This window comes from Oryzias latipes, chromosome 2 (genome assembly GCF_053564925.1).
Source record: "Oryzias latipes strain Hd-rR chromosome 2, Olatipes_Hd-rR_3.1".
In the NCBI taxonomy this organism is placed as follows: domain Eukaryota; kingdom Metazoa; phylum Chordata; class Actinopteri; order Beloniformes; family Adrianichthyidae; genus Oryzias; species Oryzias latipes.
Window position 1 is genome coordinate 51,146,839 of NC_136238.1, and position 23,871 is coordinate 51,170,709.

The window sequence follows — 23,871 nt, forward strand, 5'->3', positions numbered from 1 at the left end:
TACTTTCTTGTGCATTATTACAGTCCAATGAACATATGACACTGAACACAAATTTCAGATTTAACTTTTTTATTATCTAAACTTGAAAAATATGTTTACAGTGTAGCAAAAAGTACAAATCAATATAAATTGGGCTTGCTATTTTTATTAAACAGAAGATAACAGAGCCAAAGCAGACAGCTGGAATCCCTTCTTAGGAAAAACTTTTTAAAGGTCATTTTTATTAAAAGAGTCGGCTCTTTAAGCCTGAAACCTTAGACACAACTTTGCCCTACAACTCTATTACAGTTTTTCTTTGAATTACCTCAAAGGTGTTTCTGAGATGAGGATGGTAATCAGATTTGTGCTGTAAATAAGGTCAAAAAAGTCTTGGCAACTGCCACTCAGACACTTGGTGGGTCGACCACCACAGCCTGGGAGATGTGGACCATGAGAATGTCCTCTTCCTCGCCACTTTCCATTAGGAGGGAAATTCCCACCGTGGTGTCCTCGATTGCCTCCTGGATTGCTGCATGGTCTTCATTCTAAAGAACACAGAAAATATTTGTGTGCACAGTTTACATTTGAAGTTTAGTTAAAACGTCTAGATTACACAACTCACCTGTACTTTGAATAAACCCCTGAACTTGCTTATATCGGCGAGAAGGTCAGCAGTCTGAAATACAAAGAGACAACAAATTTTAAATTCACATGAAAACTTCAGAAAAATACAATTCTTACCCTTGGCTCATCAATAAATGTTATAGTTACTGGGTTAACAAAATCATTATATCCTTAGTGTCATGTTAACAGATGTAGTAGGATAACTGATCAATCATCTTCCACTTTCGGCTTCTCCCATCAGGGGCCACAGCGAACAAGTCGCATGGTAAATTTGGCAATGTTTTACGCCGGATGCCCTTCCTGACGCAACCTTCTCAAACCGGGCTTGGAACCGGTACAGAGGTAGAGAAGGGAACAGGGAGCAGCCCGGAGTCGAACCCTGGTTTCACGGACGGAAGGCGCCGCAAACCAGCACGAGCTAAACCACCTCCTGGTCTCCTGATAACTGATCAATCATCAATTTCATTATTTATTATGTATGTATCTTTCTGCATAAAAGTTGTGTGTAAAGAGTAGGGCTGGCAATCTTGATTACCTCAGGATTCGATGACAATCCAGGAGACAATAATTCCAATAATATATAGTAAATGCATGGGGAAGGGGACCCACCTGACTCAGTGAAGACTGGAGCATGGACCCCAGCATGATCAGGGAGGAGCAGTTGGAAGTGTTGTGTGAGGAGCACTGTAAATAAATCAGGAAATAAATATAGAGAGTGACACTTCCACAGCTTTGTTGTGTAATTTTACTAACTAAACATGCATTGGTTTGAAATCAATAGCTGCAAAAATATTCTGAAGAAATTAGACCAGAAAGAACATTTGACACCCCCCTCCCACCACAGGATTCAAACCACGCTTAATGAGAACCCGTGAATTTTGAGATGGAAACTGCAAAACTAAACTAGCAGATCGGGAGTAGCTAATCCCCCCACCCATAAAGGATTCCCATATGTGACGGTGTGGCACCGTCAGATGCCGAGGGGGGGGCCACACCGGGTTTTATTGTTTGTATTTTGTATGCTATGATTACCACCTGTGGTGCCGCCTGGCTGGGATTGAGAGCAACGCCCCGTGGGCGTGGCATCCCACTTAAAGGTGAGCACTGCAGGTGGCGAAAAGAGAGGAGTGACAGTGTGTGCTGTATGCTGCGTGGCCCTGCGTGTAGCATCAGTGTCGGCAATAAAGAACAGATCCTCCTCACCTTGGCTCCTCTGCATCCTTTCTCGGCGGGACCCCGTCACACCATATTAATTTATCAAATAGGGGGAATCTGTGAAGTAGTATTACAGACATTATTATAACTAAGGCTGTAAACTTTTTACTACACATTATACACTTGTTCCAAAAGGACATAAATATTTTCACTCCATTTTAAACTCTCAAAGCTAAAATCTCCATAGAAAAATATGTTCAGCATCATAGAATGAAAACAAAGCTCTGAGTGATTGAAACCAAAGATCTATGTAAACTGGACAAACCGAACGCATTCTGTGCACGAGACGCGCACGGAGAATGATTGACAGCTGACTGAGACAGAAGTGCGGTGCTGTTTGCTGGTCAAATAATGCCGTCCTTAAGCTAGCTCATGGTGGAACGGTATGGAAAAACGAAATAATGATAGTAATGATAGCTTCTCACATTTTCCTTCAATTTCGGTCTCAACGCAGAATTTAGCAAAAAGAAATCCACTTAGTGACGATGAACCCCCATGGCAAAGGTTTTCGCCTGTGGGAAAAAAATAAACCGCCGTGCCCGCGAGCGCCCACTGCCCCTTTGTCGAAAGCGAATTCCTACGGCATAACTACTCGCAACTCTTCCCCGCACATCGTTTGAAATCACCGTGTTTACCGCTGAATCTGTCTTCGACGTGAAAGAATTTACCGCGCTCACCTCCCCCTACCTGCCGTCAGAGGGCTGCGGCCGCCAGCGACAAAAGTGGCGCGCAGAGCCTTAACTTTGATAACTACGACAAAAGTGGGTTACAAAGCTCTTCCCCGTGAAAAAATAACAGTAATGATAAATGAACGCCGTTCATTTCCTTAAATCAATTTGTTAGATTAAATTAATTTACCTTTTTTAAGCTCCTCCGGCCAGCAGGTGCTTGCAGCTTCTCTAAAATGGCTGACTGCAAAGTTTCTCCTCCTGGAATGCTTCTTCACCGATGGGGTTTACTTATCCAAAATTAAGGGGCAAAGGATCAAGCATAACTATTTCATGTTTTGTCAACATGATTTAAATATATAAAAGTAACACAGCAAGAAATTATGTGTGATTTTCAAGATTATATTATGTTTCGAAGGTAAACATAATTTGTTCATATTAAACAAACATGTTTAGTATTTATAAATTGAACAACCCCACTTTTCCCGTTTTTTCAGTGTAGACGATCCCAGAAGTGCTCCTCCTCCTCAGATGGAAGCATCACACAGAAACGTAGAGATCTGGTCTTTGGAGAAAGAAAGGATGAAGGTGGACGTCTGCAGGGACACCAACGTCTTCATCAGCGACTGCACAGATCCTGCAAACCCCCCATCAGTGAATAAAACATTAATAATCCATAAATCAAACAAATGAGCCTCCACACATTTGGAAGGTTAAACATTCAGCTCACCTGTTCTACTGAGTTTGGTGGGTCTGTTCTGCTGCTGCACGGCGTTCACCTGCTGCTCTGATGCTCACCTCCACTTTAATCTAGTAAAATTATAGTTTTTTCTCGTGAATTAACGACTAGAACTCTTGTAATTTTACTCTCTTTTGTGTCCCTTAAACTCTGCCGTACATCCAAAGTATGTGGAAAGAGCTGTCAGCTGGCTCTCCTTTCTGGTGATTGACATGTCTGCTTCTGTGAGGAATCATGGGATGGATGCAGGTCTGGATTGTTGACATGGAGACTGGAAGTCCAGATGTGGTGTCCTGGAGCATTGGACCAAACAGCTGAGAGGTTGTAGCTGATCAAAGCTCTTCCTTGGAGTCATGATGTGTCCCTCCAGCCACAGTCGTGTCCCGTCTCGCCTCCTTCAGCTCGGCTGCAGACTTCCTGTCCTGAGCTGCAGCTTCATCCCAGACTCAAACTGTTTCTCTGTCCTGGTTGACTTCCTCTCCCCCCAGGAACCAGAATCCTCCCCATTCAAACCCCGACATGTTACTGTTTATTCCAGGATTCTTTTGGAGAAATACAAAGAAAGTTATTATGGGATGGCCACAGGACATCCAGCTTGGTGGCCATCTTGTGGCAAAGCTAGGATTTTGGTCATTTTCACATTTTCTAACTATTCGACTATGACTACAACTGAAGTTTTGTTGACCTTTGACCTTGGTAAGAGGCTGTTGTCTTTAGCCCTTGTGCTATCCTATTACCCCCCCCCCCCTTCCTTTGACAGTGAAGATCACAAATCATTGAAGAAAAAAGGTTCAGAGCACTGTCTAGTGGGTCTAGATGACCCCACTGTCTAGTGGGTCTAGATGACCCAACTCCCAACTGTAAAGTGCCTAGAATAGAACAAGGGTTACCAGCTGACAGGAGTCTGGAATAACAAGCTGCACCTTTGCACAGACTCATTCATCTTCTATTCCGTTTTATCCCTTTCGGGGTCACAGGGTTGCTGGAGCCTATCCCGTCCACTTATGGGCGACGGCCATAAGTGGCCACAGACCTGCCCAGACTGACGGCTTATAATTATGTAGCCCTTGGCATTTGGAGCAGACAGCAATGTCAGAATTTCACTGTACAGGAAACCTGTTTCTTTACTGTGAATTATGATAATAAACCCTTTGAATTCAAAGAACCAGACTGATACCGCTAACACCAACGTTACCGTGACTATGCTAGCTCCCAACCCTCTAGAAACACCAAATGCTAAGCACACAGTCCAACACGTTAGCTGCGTTAGCTTATTTCCAGTAAAACCTTGGTTACAACTCAGGACAACAAACTGATACCACTAAAACTTACGTTAATGTCATTACGCCAGGGGGGGGAGCGTGCTTTACACACCTGGGCCTTCAGTTCTGCTACAATCTGATTGGTTCAGGGAAATGAATGACCAACATTGATTTCGCATTAGGAGGCCTTCACAGTAGAGGGCTGCATTGGGATCGGGTCCCACCGGGACCCAACCCAAATCTCGCTGGATTGGGCGGTTTGAACTGTGCTGCGGGCGGGAGCGGGCGGCTAAAAAAAAACCCCGCGGGATCAGTGCTGGCATGAATATATCATGAATATATATTAGCGGACTACGTTAGGCTGAGCGGCTGTTGGTTTCTTATGTACTGAAGCTCCGTGAAGGCATCAGGTAGAGACGCCCAATGGCCTCTGTCATCTAACCTGTTGTTGGGGGTGCGCCATGCCCCGCCTCTTACTAAGAGCGCGCTTCAGGCCGTCTGTCTGCGCGCGCACACGCACACTTTTAACAGAACAGGATTTGTAAAAATATATTTAATAATTAAGTTGCACATTACACAAGAGGAATGCATGAAAAGATGAGGCTGGAGGAGGGACATGAATCTCTTTAGTAATAATATCAATACAAATACGTGTTTTTTTCCTGCGGGACGGGAGACATTACAAAATCAATGCATCTCTATTACTGTGCGGGACTAAATTCTCTGAGTTTTGCGGGAGCGGGCGGGATTGGTCAGAAATTCAGCAGGCGGGAGCGGGATGAAGAAAATAGTCACGCGCAGGGCTCTACTTCACAGCTCATGGTGAATACCCTCATCCTGCCTGGTAACAGAGGACAGCTGCAGTGTGATTGGTTCACTGCTCCAATGTGAAAATCTGTCTGTCTGGAAGCAGCAGAACCATCAGAAACACAATAAAGAGAACGGACAAATGATTTCATGAGTCTGCATGGACAAACTATTGTTACCCCCCCGTCTAGGGGTTTGTAAAAGGAAGTAACATGAAGGTAAAAAAGTACAAAGAAAACTAGATTACAGCCACAGCTGTCAGAATATCATGAACACATGATTCAGATATTTTTAGAGAAGGCCCACCGCTGGACTATGCTAACGTTCTATGCTAACAGCCAGATTGACCCGTTAGCCGTATTAGCATGTTTACAATAACATTTAACCTTGTTTGTGATACGTAAAAAACAGACTGACCTTTTGACAGAGCGCCATTTATTTACTTTATACAGAATTTATCCATGTATAACACGCTCAGAATTATTGTAGCGTAATGTCTTTTATTTTGAAAAATGAGGGCTTTTGATAGTGTGGAAAATCGGGTGATGAGAGCCTTAGGGCTGTCCTCACGGTGGGTCCAGGCTGTCAGCAGGTGAAAATGGTCAAAGCTGTCCAGAACATCAGGGTGACAGACCGCTCAGTCAACCCGTAGAGAGAACATTTTTCTCTACGGGCATCCTGCAGGCGACACGCCACAGAGAAGACTGAAATCTGTGTTTTTCAGCCTCTTTGAGCCACGGCACACTTTCTCCTGGACAAAAATCCTGTGGCACACCAGCATCCACCAACGTTCTACAAGAGCGACCTCTGCACCCCCACTGCCCCCCAAACAGGGCAGAGGTCGTCCAAAGCAGCCGGCCTCTCCGTCTTCCTGCTGCTGTGAGGCCGACTAGAGTCCAGACGCTGGTCTGGAGCGTCCTCCTCAGTGTTCAGGACGTCCCAGCATGCTCTCTGCAGACCTCCGTCCAGCTGGGAACCTGGAGGAGGCGGGGCCTTCAAGCCTCCATGAAGCCCTCCCTCTGGAGGAAGCGGACGGCGTCTCCAAACCCCTCCTCCCACAGGAAGTGCATGGTGCTGGGGGGCGGCGGGAACAGGGCCCGGGTCAGACGCCTCACGTTCTCCAGGGACAGCTGCAGAAGAAGGACGTTCCCACGGTCAGAGTGAAGCTGGTTGGTGCTCAGAGGAACCACTTCCTGTTTGATTCTGGAAACTTCCTGGAAGTTCCCAGAGGTTTTTACCCTCAACCCACCATGATGCTCATGTTGGCCAGTCTGAGCTGCACGTCCAGGAGCCCCCCGTGGACGGGACACACGTCCTGCAGGCCGGCAAAGGGGGACACGGTGATGGTACGACCCACGGGCAGGATGGGAAGGCTGTCGGTGAAGCCCCCGTCCATCCACCTCTGAGGACGGAAGACCACAGGTCAGAGGTCGCAGAGACCCTGGAGTCCAAAGAAGGATCCGTCCAATCCTGTTTGAGGACAGGTCCTAGCTCAGCCCCGTGGGCGGGGCTTCATACACCCTTCTAGGACGTCAGCGTTCTGACCATCTACTGTTGTAGCTGGAGCTGTTGTAGCATGCTAAGCTAACGTCCACAGATTGTAGGGATTTCTGATGAACAGGTCGCCTCCTCTCTCACCTGTCCTCTGAACTCCACAGGTTTGAGTCCGGCGTAGAGCGGGACGAAGCTGCTGGCCAGCAGAACCTGGACGACATGAGACCACAGCATCATCTGGTGGTGTCAACGGGAAGGACGTGGAGGGCTAGCGGTTACCTTGATGAGCTCCTCCCTGGAGCTGAACGTGGACACGGTTCGATTCCTGCCCGTCTGGGAGTGCGTGATGGACACGTACAGACGGTCTGTGGCCAGACGGTGAGCTTCAGCGGGTAGGACCTCCTCCAAGCCTTCCCTGAACCCAGAAGGCAGCGTTAAACATGGGATCATGTGACCTGACGGTGACAGGAAACTGTGAACATCCCTGGCAGTCACTTCCTCAGGCAGCCACTAGGGGGCTTCATGAGCAACCAGGGCAGCCTGGCTGACTTCTAGAAACCAACATGGAGCTTTTCTCTGGTTAGATTTCATTTGCTGGAGGAAGAGATTTGGCTGGGCGGAGGGGCGGTTACCGCAGCTCCAGCAGGAAGTCGTATCCCGGCGTGACGGCTCCAAACCGCTGCTGCCTCACACTTTCAGCAAAGCGGAAGGTGAAGTCTCTGCAGAGCTGGAAGGAGAACCGAGGACGCCGTCACCACAGGACCTGCACCATGACCCACCATGGCCTCCTGACCCACAGAGGCTCCTCCCATTGATGACAGAGAGCCCCGCCCCCTCACCTCCAGCCTGTCAGGAGCTGTGACCATGGCGGCGGCCACCAGCGCCCCAGCAGAGGCCCCCGCGCAGGCCCTGAGAGGGAGCCCAGCAGCCTGTCCCCGTGCTGGAGGAGGGCCCCCGCGGCCCCCAGGTGGTAGACCCCCATGAAGCCGCAGGCGGCGAAGGACAGGTTGAGGATGGTCATGACCTTCACCTGGAGACCCACGTCAGCAGAGGATCAGCAAAGCCTGAAACTACAAACTTCTACTTCCTGACCCACTTTGGCCAGAGCGGGTCAGTCACGTGGTACATTCATGCCGCGTGCGTCACTGTCGCTCTAAAAAACCCAAACACTCACGTTCTTCAGCCACAGAGCTGCGGCTGTCTGCAGACATGCGCAGTGAGCCCGCAGAGACAGCTGGGAGCCGCACGCGGCTCAGCACGACCGCATTCCACGCTGCGCTAACGCTGTCACAACACCGGAAGTTAGCATCCCGGTCTTCCGTTTGGATTTTCAAAATAAGCTTTTTGTTCAAAACCTTTGAATCTGTAAAAAATATAGATTTTATTCATTAATAAATGACTCACCAAACGATCTAACTGAATAAAACAGAAATAAACAGGAACAAAGGCACCGCCCTGCAACGGAGAGACACAAAGATCCTCCAAAAAGAGCGACATCTCACTCTGCCTGAAAAGATAAGGCACAGAAATGTTTGAAAAACTATTCACATCTGAGGCTTTTTACACTATCAAGTGGAAAATACACTTTTTGAAAATATTTAGAACAGATTAGAATTTGAAGTTATCAATTTAGAAAATGTGAATATTGGAACCAATTAGTCCAAAAAGGCAACAGCATTTGACCAAAGCAGAGCTCATTTTGGTCTCTGCAGAGGTTTAATGCATGATTGTGTTTTGTTGGTTTTTGTCTACGTACGTTTACTAAAATATAAAGTCTGAAGTGGATTGACCAGATTCACTGACGTTTGCTCCGCCCACCTAAACATGCTAGGGAACATTGGAAAGTGTCTCCATAAACAGCTGTCACAGCAGAAGCTAATGAACATCAGAGAAAAACTGTTTCCTCCATAAACCAGACCCTAGTGGTCTTTTGAGGAACTGCAGCGTTTGGTTCTGAAGTGTTTCTGAAACATTCAGCTTTTTTGCAAAGCAAAGAGGGGCGGGACTCGTTTTACTGTTCTTGCTTTACTGGACTCTTGAACTTGAACCCAGAACAGGGGTCAGCAAACTAAACCCACATTCCTCCCCTGAACCCCACGATTTCTCCCTCCAATTGTAGGAACTTTTGGGGGGGTAGTGGAGTCTGAAATAGTCTTTTTTAAAGGGGACTTTTGCTGCAGAGTGGGGGGGCTCTGAAGCACAGAGGTTTACAGACGTTTCAGTTTGAAGCTGAAACAAAGAAAAGTTTCTGTTTCTGTGGCACAAAACCCGAGTTTATCCAGAAATATCAGCCGTTGACCCCGGTGACCTCTGCTGGAGGGGCAGGGCTTGGGGTGAAACCCCCACTGGGGGTGAGAGGAGAGTTTTCTACATGGTCAGGGGCAAAGTGTGACCGTTGGTCCTTTGGTTCTGTAGTGTGGATGGAGTCCAGACCTCCATGACAAATGATCGCTCCTGGTTCCTGCAGTTCTACACCTGACCTGCAAGAGGATGAAGAGATTCTTCCAGCTTTCTGCCCCACGCCACAGGGTCCATGTCCTCAAAAAGTGGTCAGGCAAGAAATGACCACCAGAGTGTCTGTTGTTAAAGTGACCCTCCCTCCCCTTCATCCATGCTTCCCCCCCCCCCTTTGGAAAGCCCAAGGAGTCTGTTTTAAACATGAACAGAGCTTCTTTCCACAGAAAGCAGCTCCTGAACCACGGTGTAGCATTACCACACATGTAATCACAGTACAGAGCAAAGGCCTGGACACACCTTCTCATTTAAAGAGTTTTCTTTATTTTAACGACTATGATCATTTTAGATTCATACTGAAGGCATCAAAACTATGAATGAACACATGTGGAATTATAAACACAACAAAAAAGTGTGAAACAACTGAGAATCTGTCATATTGTAGGTTCTTCATAGTAGCCACCTTTAGCTTTGATCACTGCTTAGTTTTTATAGTTTTACTTTTAGTTTAGTTTATTTTTCCACAATGTGTCAAAAGCACAAATCCCTGTGGAGAAAGTGGACCTCCCTCCCTGAAGCAGCTGCTTATTATTAGGGGTCCAGCATTTTAGTTAGACAAGCAGAAAAGTAACAGAAGATGAGTGGCGGAAGGAGAAGAAAAGAAAATAATGACAGAAATAAAATACAATGGTGATGAGAGGGCGAGGAGAGTGGTATGAGGTCACACAAACGACTGTTTAGTTTATGCATTTTTTACACTGTACATTGTTCATGCGTTATGATACGTGTTGAGTTCCAGTAACTTAAGGAGGCTGTATCTGTGGAAGAGTGGATCCTTTGGAGAATTTGGCGTGGACCAGGTTATTGCTCTTATTGCTGTTTTTTGTGTAATCAGGAGTTTTGCCGTGTAGGTAGAATATGTGTTATTCCATATGATGTTACAGTGATTCAGGTGAGGCTCAAACAGGGATCTGTACAATGTTAGCAATGCATCTGATGGGAGGATGTGCCCAATCTTATAGAATAAACCAACAAATTTGGATAATTTTTAACTAGTTCATCTATGTGTTTTCTAAAATTTATAAATTGATCTATATGGATTCTGAGAAATGTTATTGAGTCCACCTGTTGTAGAGATCGTCCATCTATATTAATGTTTAACTTCCTGTAGGTGGGTTTGTGTCTGGATGTGTGGAATATGATAAAAAAGGTTTTGCTAGTGTTTAATGACAATTTACTGCATTTGAACCAAGTATCTACTTTTACTAGTTGTTGTTTCATTTTCATTTCATTTATTTATTTGTTCCTTTCATGAAAATTGATGTTCAAATGTTTACATGTTTGTCTCACATATTGAACATTTTCATGATTAGAAGGGAGCAGAATTGAAGAACACAATTCTTATAATTATCTGCTCCCTTTTAAACATTACATTTACATTTCTCACACCATCACCTGTGCTCAGATTTCACCACATACAGTTCAAATGCTCAGTAAATACATTCTATTCATTTAATACATACATTCCAAACATTCCATTCAACAGTCAAGTTTGTACAAACTACTTTGTTTAGCTTTATACATCCGTTTAAGTTGAATAATATTTTGACAACTTTTTAACTGATTCTCCTGGGAATTCCACATTTTTACCCCTGCTATAGACAAACACTTTAGCTTTAATGTTGTTCCAACAATCTGTTGTTTGAAATCAAATTTTCTCCTCTGATTTTCATCTCCTGAGGTGAAAATAAAAAGCTTTTGTAGGTCTTCTGGTAAATCTCTGTTTCTGGCTTTAAACATAACTAATAAGGTCTGCAATTCAATTAAAGTTTCAATAAACCTGACTTAATGAAAAGTTCATTTGTGTGATCTCTAAAATTATCTTTATGAATAATAATTGTTCTCTTCTGTAATAGGGCCTTATATTAGTTTAATATGTATTTCCCCACACTTTAATACAATAAGTAAAATAAGGTCAAACCAAAGAGCAATACCACATGTGCATAATATGACATGATAGAATATATTTAGATTTGTTCAGAACAAAAAGACTCTTGGCTACTTTATTTTACATGAAATATATAAGATTTCCATGTTTGTTTTTTTTCCACAACTTTTTATTTAAAGAATTAGTCATAACAACACAGCAACTTCAATAATAGCAGTTACATTTTCCTTATAAAAAGACAAAAAGCAAATCAAATAATATTGATTGATTGATTGATTTGATTTATTTAAGTGTCATGCACTAATGTGCCCCGCCCACACGGGCTTATATGACACTGAAAGACATAATACACAATACATAAAGATACACGCCCATCACAAAAATCCAATAACCCCCTAATCAGAGTCTAACAGAATACATAGTCTCCATTCTTATTGTTCATGCCTTTGACACAAAATTTGCCAAACCAAAGATTTCATTTTCAAAAAGCCAACGTAAAATTTTGTTTTCAGATAACCAAAACAAATCAGGACATTTCTCTTCTATGACGTCATACATACAAAGTCTGTGTTTTTCATACAAAGGACAATAAAACAGAAATGAAATTCATCCTCCACCACTTGCAGCTCACAGACTTCATAGAGTCTTTCCTCCTCAGGAATGCCTTTAAAGCGCCCTACTTCCACCTGTAGGGGGCGCACTCCTGCTCTCAGTGGAACACATAAGGATCTTTGGCTACGTTCACACTGCAGGCTGAAACGAACCAATTCCGAATTTTTTGCCCCTAAGCGGCCCAATTCCGATCTTTTCATGACAGTCTGAATGACACAGATCCGATCTTTCCAATTGCGACCCAGGCCCCGTGGGTTTGCCGGCCTGATTCCGAATTGTAGCCGTTCTTTTCAATTGCGACCGCCGTCTGACCGGCCAGGCGACTTGATTCCGAATCGTACGTCATCGACACGCAACAAACGTCATCATTTTGCGTTGAAGTAGGCGGGAATGAGAACGTAAACATCAACCATGGTGGACGATGCTGCTGAGACCAGTCCGTGGAAGGGAAGGGAGGTCACTGATTGGATTAATATTTGGGCTGATCGCTCTTTTCAGGCCAAACTCCAGGGCTCTTATTGCAACTGGACGGTTTTTGAAAAAGATTCCAGCTAAATGGCAGAGCGCGGTGTTGAACCTTTACCGCGATAACTTTTTTTTCTTTCTTCCCTTCCCACCGTGCTCAGAAGCGCGGGGGACCCGAGGCGATCCTCCTCCTCCTCCCTGTTCTGATCCTTAGATTCTCCAGAACGGGTTAATAAAGAGTCCATAGCATTTAATCTGGGGGAAACCTTCTATTACCGCCCTCCTTCCTCCGTAACACACAACATGAATGCGCGCCCACACTGCCCCCCCCTATTCTCTATCGCGGCACGCGCTTGCACACACACAGGCGGGCCCAACACATACACATTCCTATTCCACTACAGTGGGTACAGACGATCCCGACTCCATTGCCTTCTTAAAATGAGAAGATTGTAATTGTGCTGCTCCTTTGTGAAAATAAATTTAATATTACAAAAAGAGCTCCGCTTTTGACAACACTGTTGTTGACATCCATTGTTAACGTTGGCTCCACAAACAACAAGTGACGTCGTTCACCGTTCTTCTGGCTTCTGCGCATGCGGGTCTCGTTTGGGTCGTGTCACGGTCACACTGGAGATCACAAAAGTTCGGATTTACTTGGAAATGTGAACGGTCTAGCAAACAATTCGGATTTTTTCAAAAAATCCGAATTGAGCATTAAGCCCTGCAGTGTGAACGTAGCCTTTGTCCTCTTTTTAAGTTATATATAACATATGGTTCAGCAGAAAATGTGTCCTTAATTTGCAAATAAGTTCATAATTTTGGTTTTTGAAGCAGTTTCATTTTCCAGTCTTTTTCACAATAACCAACTAAAGTTTCCTTAACATTATCTATCTTACATTTCAAACAATTAAAAAATCATGATTGTAGGTTCACAGAATGTTCAACACATCTTTACACCAGGGATAAATATGAGCTCTATCCCAATCAAATATTTTACGTGCAAGTCTCTCTGCAGGTAAAGTCACCAGCCGGTTCCACAATCTGAGAACTTCAGGTCATTCACCTGAACACAGGCTAATGGAGCCTTGTACAGTCAAATGCTTTTTTTAAATCCACAAAACAAACAAAGGTACTTTTACGTTCTTGCAGTCTAGCTCTCACCACCGAGGACAGAACATAAATATTATCAATACACGCTCTATTTCTCCTGAATCCATTCTGCTCCTCTACAAGGACTTGGTTTGTTTCTAGGTATTCAGATAACCGATTATTTAGAATACTAGAGAACATCTTCTACACGGTACTCAGAAGGCTAATGCCTCTATAATTCAGAGGGACTCTTGGGTCTGCTTGAGGGGTTTTGGAATCGGCTTGATGATCTATTTAGACCAAATAGATGGTATAAAGCCATCCTTAAAACAGAATCTAAAGAGAAAATGTAAAATATTTAACAATTTGGGACACTTAAGAACCTCGTTTGATAGTTCATCCACACCAGCAGCTTTATGAAGTTTAGTTTTCTCAATGACTTTTAGAACTTCCTCAATTGTAATATCCTGATTTATTTTGTCAGAGTAGTTCAGAGAAATTTTTAAACTATTGTCTTCAAGCAGTTTTTTGGATTTGCACATATTCAGAAAAAACTGGTCATCAAACAAGTGGGAACTACTATTACAGGTAAACAAGTTCTTATAATCTGACTCTAACACTTGCTCTGTTAGAAAAACAGATTCTCCAGAGTCTGTTAGAATCTCATGTGGAACCGTTCTTCTACTTTTAGGTCCAGGTTTATTTATTTCCCTCCAAAATAATTGTGATTTATTATTTTGCAAATGCAGTTGTAGCTGAAGAGCTTAACCCCCCCTGAAACGTCTTTCAAATAATCTTAACTTCTTATCAAAATGACAGTTTTTAAACAAAGAAAGAAGCTCTCTCTCTTTTCAGAACCATTTCTTTGCATTTTAAATACTTTTTCTCTTATAAACACAGTTTTTCCCATAGACTCTGCAGTTCATTGTTCCAGTAAGGTTGATTTCTTTTACATATTCCTTTATTGCTTTTATATTTCTGTTTTGGTCTATTTTTATCCATTTCTTTATATAAAACATTACAAAACATCCATAGCAATGGTTCAGATTTTCCTGTGTTTGTCTACCTTCCCTCAGCTGAAGACCAATGTCACATAGAGACTCACAACAGACTTCTGACTCCAGAAAGTGAACAGGCAGTTTTCTGATTGGCTGTGTATTTTGTAAACCAGCTTGCATATTATTTGAAAAATTTGCTTCAATGGTTTTAAAACGCAAATAGAGAACTGAATGATCGGGGAGTTTACTTCTGTCATCAATGAGGTTCATCAGATCAGACTTGTTGCTTTTTATCAGCTCCAGAGGGGGGAGGACTTTAAATTCAACACACTCGTTTAAACCAGTGTGCCGGGTGACAATGTAGTCCACCACAGCTTTACCCATAACCCTAGTGCTATAGATGACCCCCCCCCCCCCCCCCTTCCATTGAGGTGTTCTCCCTACCAGGACAAAGGTGGATAAAGGTGGAAAGATTTCATGTGATCCATGGACACCAGTGAAGATCACAAATCATTGAAGAACAAAGGTTCAGAGCTCTGTCTAGTGCAGGGGTGGACAATTCCAGGCCTCGAGGGCCGGTGTGTCTGCATGATTTCCAGATAGTCTTGCCCTACTCATGGCTGATTACCTGGTTCAGGTGTGTCCAGCCAATCAGAACATGCCAGAGCAGCATATGCTGGAAAACATGCAGGAATGTGGCCCTCAGTGCCCACCTCTGGTAGTGGGTCTAGATGACCCCACTCCCAATGGTAAAGTGTCTAGGATAGCACAAGGGGTTAAAGGACACAGAGGTGAAGCCATCATTCTCTGGATTTACCCTCCCATTCAGAACACAACATTTAGAGTCTTTAAGTCGTGTCATTTAGTCGTGTCCATGATTGTTTGATAGTGTGTCTAACACAACTCTTGAGGGAATATCATCCTCATCCACAAAGTCTTTTAAGCATCCTATACGACTGTTCAAGTCTCCACATATGTAAACAGAATCAGCATCACATGCATAAACTAGTGAAAGTAAATGGGCAAAAAACAGATCAGCATTGCGCCCCCAAGTAGAGGTTTCAGGGGACAAGGAGCATGAGATTACTATAAAGGAAAATTGTGACAAACCATGTTCAAAACGTAAAGACAGAATCCCATCATAGGTTTCAGGGCTCCAGACTGCAACCTATTTGCGACCAGTAAATTTGCCTCCCCCACCCTACGTATTTTTTATACATTAAACGTGGAAGGGGCACGTCAATGATCAATGAAATACTCATTAAACGCGAGCACGTACACTCTCGCGTGATGCCCGTCTGTGAGGCGGCCAATGCGTGTGAGAAGAATAGGCAAAGCCGCTGTTTGTGGCTAAAATGCGTGTAGGGGGCGGGGCCTAGAGATAATCGAGCGCGCGTAAACATCCGTAGGAAGGAAACTGAGACAAATATCACAACCTGATATGTGCGTCTGAACTATGGGTAAGCGAACTATTGATTCGTTCTTCAGACCTGCGGCTAGTGTACCAGTGCCAGAGTGTACAGCAGGGGTCTCAAACTCGCGGTCCGGGGGCTATTTGCGGCCCCCAAGATAATATTTTGCGGTCCCCGCCTTGATATGAAAGTTTAATGTTACCGCAGCCCGCCAGTTTGTATGAAAGACACTTTTTCATTGTCGTGCGCGGAGCTGACCAACCAATCACAGTGGGGTAAATGACTCTTGGGGGCGTGACAATTACCGGGCTTGAAAGCAGGAAACCTGACAGCCCCCTCCCTCCCCGGACCACATTAAGGAGTTCCTTACTTTCCTTTAGAACGTATTTATTCGCTCGTAATTTTCTAAATACATGCAGTCCGTGCTGAACTTTTCTCTGGGTCACACAGACCCGGAGGAAGGTTTAGGTTTTGGTTACGGTTACGGCGGCGCATCAAACGGTTTTGCACGGCTGTTACGGCAGCACACCGCTCCCGCGGGAGTCGGGTCAGCTGAGGAGCATAAATGTCCCACACCTACATGCGTGACAGCTAACGGGGCTTGAACTTTAGATTGCCAAGTTGGCGCCGAGGCTGGTCGCCCTGGTGCTAGTGTGCTCCGTGTTATGTTTGTTATTGTTCGTAAATCGTGTGTCAGCGTGCTCTTCCACCCGTGAAGAGCTTCTAACCATCAGAACTTCAACTCCGTCAGATTTACTACCGGTTATTTTGGCAGCTGCGGCAGATTTAGTCCACTTTTTAAGAGCAAAAGTGAGACGCCGGAGGAGAGGGAAGCGCGCGGGAGTGCTCGTGCGTCTCCGGAGACGGGGCGCACGTTCGCCCTTACCTGGAATCTTCCTCTCCAACGTTCGCTCACTCAGCAACAAAATGGATGAACTGGCACTGCTGATGCGTCGGAACAGGGACTTTTCTTCCTCTTGTGCCCTGTGCTTCACGGAGACGTGGCTCAATGAGCAGATCCCGGACTTCGCGCTTCATTTGGAACGATTCCAGCTTCTCCGCGCGGACAGACATCGGGACTTCTCGGGAGGAAAGTCCAGAGGTGGAGGTGTCTGCTTCTACATCAACAACGCCTGGTGTTCGGATGTGACTGTAATCTCCACGCACTGTTCTCCTTCGGTGGAATACATCTTCACTAACTGCAAACCATTCTACTCCCCACGCGAGTTTGCTTCATTCATTCTGGCCGCTGTTTACATCCCGCCGAGCGCGGACGTGCACGAGGCCCAGCGCGCGCTCGCGGAGCAGATTCTCTGTGTGGAACGAACTTTTCCGGACTCTTTGATCATTATCCTCGGGGATTTTAATAAAGGGAATCTGAGCAAGGAGCTCCCTAGATACAGACAGTTTGTCAAATGCCCAACAAGAGAGCAGAACACGCTGGATCACTGCTACACAACAGTCAGCGGGGCTTACAGAGCCGTGGCCCGCGCGGCTCTGGGCTTCTCGGACCACGGCCTGATTCACCTCATCCCCGCATACAGACAAAAGCTGAAGCTCTCCAAACCAACAGTGAGGACTTCCAAGATGTGGACCAGCGAGGCTGTGGAGGAGCTTCGCACGCGTCTGGACACAACGGACTGGGATGTGTTTAGAGCTGCCACAGACAGTTTGGATGATTACACAGACACTGTGACGTCATACATCCAGTTTTGTGAGGACAGCATCATCCCAACAAAAACCAGGGTTACTTATAACAATGATAAACCCTGGTTCACACCCAGACTGAGACAGCTGAGGAAGGAGAAAGAAGCAGCCTACAGAGCAAAAGACAAAGAGAGCTATAAGGCTGCTAAGTACCAGTTCTCAAAGGAGGTGGAACAGGCGAGAGCTCGGTACAATAAACGCCTGGAAGACCAATTCTCTGTCAACGACGTCACCTCTGTTTGGAGAGGGCTCAGGCAAATCACCAACTACAAGCCCAGAGCCCAACATGCTGCTGACGACCTACAACTGCCTGAGAGGCACACCCCTCCTCCACCCCCCTCACTGAACAGGTTTCCTCAACAACTCTGGTGCCACATTCCTCCCCCACCACTATCACTAAGGACAGTATGACCCCCCCAGACCACATCCCCCCCACCACTGTCCTCTCAGTGACAGAAGAGGAGGTGCTTAAGCTTTTCCGGAAGCAAAACCCACGGAAGGCTCCGGTCCAGACGGCATCTCCCCTGCCACCCTGCTACCCTGAGCAGGTGAACTGGTAGTGGTCTTCACAGACATCTTCAACACCTCCCTGGAGTCCTGCCACGTCCCGGCCTGCTTCAAACTGTCCACCATCATCCCTGTCCCCAAGAAGCCCCGCATAACTGGCCTCAATGACTACAGGCCTGTGGCACTCACGTCTGTAGTCATGAAGTCATTCGAGCGTCTGGTCCTCCCCCACCTCAAATCCTTCACCTCCCCCCTCCTGGACCCTCTGCAGTTCGCCTACAGAGCCAACAGGTCTGTAGACGACGCTATCAACCTGGCCCTCCACTTCATCCTGCAGCACCTGGACTCCCCGGGAACCTATGCTAGGATCCTGTTCGTGGACTTCAGCTCTGCGTTCAATACCATCCTCCCCTCTCTGCTTCAGGAAAAGCTCCTCCAGCTCAACGTGCCTGACTCCACCTGTAGGTGGATTAGTGACTTCCTAATGGACCATAAGCAGTGTGTGCGGCTGGGGAAGAATGTCTCCACCACCCAATGCATCAGCACAGGAACTCCACAGGGCTGTGTACTTTCCCCTCTGCTCTTCTCCCTGTACACCAACTGCTGCACCTCCAGCCATGACTCTGTCAAACTGATCAAGTTTGCAGATGACACCACCTGTTACGGTTTCTGTTTCTTTGCCCTTGTGGTTTGTTTCCTTTTGTTCTGTGATGTTTTGAGTTTCACTTCCTGTTTTATTTTGTAGTATTTCCTGTTTGGTTGTTGTTTCGAGTTTTACCTTGCCCCATCAGTCCTGAGTGTTTCCACCTGTGTCTTGTTGCCTTGTATGTATTTAAGTCCTGTCTTTCCCTTCCTCCTGTGCTGGTCCATATTGTATTCTCCCCCGGTTTTCGAGCTGAGTGCATTTTTAGTGTTTCGAGTTTCTAGCCTGCCGTATGCAGTGGTTTTGTTTTTTCTTTAGTTTTTGTTATTAAACCTCCATTCCTTGCATCCTCCTGCCTCCTCTCCTCTCTGCGCCTGGGTACCTTCCATTCCCCCCGTAACACCCCCCTCATCGGGCTCATCTCTAACAATGATGAGTCTGCCTTCAGGAGGGAGGTGGACCGGCTGGGGTCGTGGTGCAGCATCAACAACCTGGAGCTGAACACTCAGAAGACAGTGGAGATGATAGTGGACTTCAGGAAAGTCACAGCCCCCTCATCTCCTCTCACCCTGTCAGACTCTACCATCACCATTGTGGACTCTGTCTGTTTCCTCGGCACCACCATCACGCAGGACCTCAAGTGGGAGCCGTCCATCAGCTCCCTGCTCAAAAAGGCCCAGCAGAGAATGAACTTCCTGCGGCAGTTGAAGAAGGCCCGGCTGCCGGCCCAGATGATGGTGCAGTTCTACACGGCCATCATTGAGTCCATCCTCACCTCCTCCATCACCGTGTGGTACACTAGTGCCACAACCAGGGACATTAACAGACTACAGCGTATTGTGCGCTCAGCAGAGAAGGTGATCGGCTGCAGCCTCCCATCTGTCCAGGAACTATATGTCTCCAGAACCCGGGGACGTGCAGGCCGGATAGCTGCCGACCCTTCTCACCCTGGACATGACCTACTGAAACTACTCCCTTCAGGCAGGAGGCTAAGGTCCATCAGGACCAGAACCTCCAGACACAAGAACAGTTTCTTTCCCTCTGCAGTCAGACTCTTGAACACCCTGTAACCCCCCCCCTAAATTTCACTTCAATGTCCAATCAGTCACCAGCCCACTACCTGCACCTTGAACATTCTCAGTTTGCACTGTTTTGACACTCCTTGCACTACTGACTCTATTTATATTTTTGTTCTGTCCATTGTGTAAAAATTTTGTTGCTTACTGTTCTTCTGTTTTATGTTGCACATTTGCACCGAAACAAATTCCTACTCTGTGTAGCTACACAGAATATGGCAATAAAAACCTCTTGAATCTTGAACTTTAAACACGCTCGAGCAAAAACAACATTCATTTTAGACTCACTGAAAATACGTGGGGAAAATGCAACGATAGACGTGTTTGAGATGAACCGGCACCTCGCCTGGATCGTTGGGGAGACGGGGGGGATCTGCAGCAAGACTGAAGGAGAACAGGAAGTTGGAGTTGTCCTTAACATTCAATTTAGTTTTAATATTCTTCTCCCCCTTAGTATGATCTGTGTTATTATATATTTTATGATTATTTCAATGTTTTGTGATGTATGTAGCCTTTTTTAATGAATTGGTATTTTAAATTATTTTAATTAATCATTCCACTACAAAAACCATCAGGACACATGTCCCATAATGCATTGTTTTGTAGTCTGTAGGGCAGCTTTCAGTCAGTTCAGTTTCCAGCTGTGTCCGGGTAGGTTTGCCCCTTGCTCCCACCCTTTTCTCCTGATATTTTTGTGATGATTGACAGGTGATGTTGGAGCAAAAACAAAAATATATGTCTCACACCAGGTGATCTGCGCAGCGTTGAGTTCACCTGGGTGATCTCAAACACGCTTATTGTGCATCTTGGCTGCACCTATTTGGTGTCACAAAGATAAATTTCCATCAGTTTTCTTTACTTAGTTGTACTGTCATGACAGCGATGCTGCTGTCAGTTTACCTTCTTGTTGCATCTTCAAAAGTGCAGAATAAAATGTGACACTGAATTTGAAACAGCACATTGTAATTTCTGCATCTATTATTAAAGTATTTATTAGTAATACAGTGGAAATGAGTAGATTTGGTTAGAATGTTGATTTACGGTATGCGCCCCTAAATTTTCTGGTTGTGCCCCTAAAATTTTCAGTTAGGGGCCACTGTGCTCCTAGTGAAAAAAGTTAGTCTGGAGCCCTGGGTTTATCAATCCTCAAAGAAAAACTGTCCAAGAGAGTATTTTTCACAAATATTCCCACACCCCCAGATGCTTTAACAGCTTTTCTGTGCACAATCCGATTGTGTCCAATCCAAGTAAAGCCATCCAGCTCCGGTGTTAAATTGGATAGATGAGTCTCATTCAAAGAAATAATATCAGGCTCTAGCGACATGAGAATATGAGCTCTTAGTTCACAGTTATTCAGCGTCCAGCCGTTCACATTCCAGTGAACTAAAACAAATTCAGTACTTACAGGCTGAGCACTGTCTCGTCACACTCCTGCCCCCCCCACGCTGCTCTGGACTGTTTGCCGTTTGGGCCCGTTTAATCAGTCGCCCATTTCCAGCCACATAGTAGTCTTTAGCCATCGGGATCTAAAGGGTGCGCAAGTTTGTCTCCATGAGTCTCTCCGCGTGAGACTTTGCAGATGACACATAAACTCTCCTGTAGTTTCCATGAACTTTTAGCTTTGACTTCAAACGAAGAGCAGCCACTTTCTCCTCCACCGATGCCTTTTTCCCGCCCTTCTCTGCTCCTCATTTTAGTTTCAATGTCGTCCATGCGATCAACGTGTCTGTTAGACCCAATTCCCACTAGACTTTTTAAAGAAACTTTTCCCCTAATTAATGATCCCATATTAACAATGATAAATGCCTCTCTGGAAACGGGTTACGTGCCACAGTCTTTTAAATATGCAGTTGTTAAACCTCTTCTGAAAAAGCCCAGTTTGGATCCTAGCATCTTGGCCAACTATAGACCGATATCAAACCTGCCCTTTATTTCTAAAATCCTAGAAAGAGTTGCAGCTAAGCAGTGCCAAAGCTAACTCAGACAGGTGTAAGTTCTCAAATCAAATGTGGCTCCAAAACCTCAAGTTGGCTCCCAAAAAGATGTCAATGTCAAAAATAAAAAAACTAAACAGTATTGTATGACATGTCACTCAAAACAAATAAAAATACAAAAATAAAAATAGAAAAAATAAATAATAATTTCATAAACCAAAACTTAACGATGAACATTGCTTCTCTTACATGATACCATCACAGCTCTCCTTATCAAAAGCCTTTAAACTGAGGTTGCAAAATTCCATGCAGTTGAGATCAAAAATCTGTTGAATCATCTATTAGTCTAATTTTTGAATACATTTAATAAAGGGTCCCCAAATTTCCTCAAATAGGTGTTGTTTGCTTTTATAGATATACATTATTCTCTCCATAGGAAGGCAATACAACATTTGTTTTAGCCACTGCTTTATGCTAGGTCTGCTCATGTTTTTCCAAGCCTGTGCAATACACCTTTAAGCTAATATCAATAAATGTACTCTCTGTATTACTAAAATTATGTTTCACTGGATATATAGTCTAAAGAAATAGGGTAGGGCTCAATGGAAGTTGTTTTGAGATGATTTTTTCTATTGTAATTTTAACTTCTCCCAAACAGATTTGTATTTGGTGACACTCCCACATGCAATGCTTCAATGTGCCTTTAAGTCCACATTTTGCACAAACATCTGGTATGTTCTTCATCATCATCATCATCATCAGCCTGTCACGCCACTGCTGGCGGGTGGCCTCCACATCTTACTCATCACGGTTTTGGGCACTCTGGGTCCTCGTGCTGCCTGCCTTCTGCTCCATGTCATCTCTCCAGGTCTTCCCCTTCCTCTCTTCTTGTCCCACGGAGTCCATTCTGTTGTTTTCTTAGCCCATTCGTGGTTCTTCATTCGGGCTACATGTCCTGCCCACTTGCCTTTGGCTTCAATCACTTTCTCGATGACATCCTTCACCCCTGTTCTTGATCTTAAGTCTTCGTTCCTGACCTTATCTCTCCTCGTAACTCCCAGCATTGATCGTTCCATGCTCCTCTGGGTGATTGCCAGTTTCTCTCTTTGGCGGTTGGTAAGTGACCATGTCCAGCTCCACACGTCATTGATGGCAGTATGACAGTGTTCATGATCTTCCTCTTGAGACACATGGGCATTTTTTGATCTCTCAGAAACGTGCTGTACTGTCCGAATCTCTTCCAAGCGGATGTTACTCTCGTCTATTTCATTCGCCATCTCATTTCCTGGTGTTAGCAGTCTTCCCAAATACTTATACTCATCCACCTCCTCCAGTTGTTCTCCATCCACAATTATTCCTTTCCTTCTCATTTTCCTTGCTATTTCATTGCACATGATTTTGGTTTTCTTTTTGTTCATTTTCATGCCATCGTTTCTCCCTCCCTTGTTCAGATCGTTGAGCAGCTTCCTGAGATCCTCTTCCTTTTCTGCCAATAAGATGATATCATCTGCAAACCTCAGCTTGTTCATCCTCTCTCCATTGATGTTAATTCCCACTTCAGCTTCCATTCTCCTGAATATTTCTTCCAACGCTGCTGTGAACATCACTGGTGACAAGGTGTCTCCTTGCCGCACTCCCTTCATGATCTTAATCTTTCGGCTAAGTGATTCGTTCTGAACCTGAGCAGTGCCTCCATCATATGTCTCTTTCAGGGTGTTGATGTACTTCTCCTCTACGCTGTGTTGTTTTAGCGCCTCAAAAACAGCCTTGTGCAGGATAGAATCAAAGGCTTTAGTCTACAAACGCCATATAAATGGGTATTTTATACTCATTGGTTTTCTCGAGTATTTGCACGACTGACTACAGATGGTCGATAGTTGAATGACCTCTTCTGTAGGCAGCTTGTTCTGGCGGCTGGTGGTCACTCAGATTGTTATTCATCCCATTCTTCAAGATCTTCATGAAGAGTTTGTAGACTTGGGAGAATAAGCTGATTGGTCTATAATTAGCAAAGTCTTTCTTGTCTGCCTTGTTAAATATGAGTGTTATAATGGCATTTTTCCACTCGTTGGGTACCTTTTCTTCAGTTATCACTTTATTGAAGAGTGTTCTCAGCTTCGATCTCACAGCTTCACCTCCGGCTTTGAGCATTTCAATCACAATCTGATCTTCTCCAGGTGCTTTGTTATTCTTCATACCTTTTATGGCATGCTCAACTTCACTATGAAGGATTGA

The 23,871-nt window shown here is 45.0% G+C and overlaps 1 protein-coding gene and 1 long non-coding RNA gene across 3 annotated transcripts; both read right to left on the reverse strand.

Annotated features, from left to right (window-relative positions):
• Window positions 1–52: 52 nt before the first annotated feature.
• On the reverse strand, window positions 53–2,921 carry LOC144989882 (uncharacterized). Of its 2 annotated transcripts, none has more exons than XR_013653918.1 (5): window positions 2,677–2,921; window positions 1,807–1,875; window positions 1,213–1,287; window positions 602–655; window positions 53–524 (listed from the first exon to the last, which is right to left on the reverse strand). It is a non-coding gene; the product is annotated as an uncharacterized LOC144989882 (long non-coding RNA). The 2 variants fall into 2 exon arrangements; XR_013653919.1 differs by lacking the exon at window positions 2,677–2,921 and adding an exon at window positions 2,244–2,661.
• A 2,791-nt stretch (window positions 2,922–5,712) lies between these two features.
• On the reverse strand, window positions 5,713–8,099 carry LOC144989924 (patatin-like phospholipase domain-containing protein 4). The gene is given in 8 exon segments (XM_078942326.1): window positions 5,713–6,424; window positions 6,544–6,696; window positions 6,933–6,998; window positions 7,068–7,203; window positions 7,421–7,515; window positions 7,628–7,702; window positions 7,705–7,818; window positions 7,963–8,099. Coding segments are annotated over 7 exon segments (765 nt in total). The 5' UTR covers window positions 7,810–7,818; window positions 7,963–8,099; the 3' UTR covers window positions 5,713–6,289.
• Window positions 8,100–23,871: the final 15,772 nt, after the last annotated feature.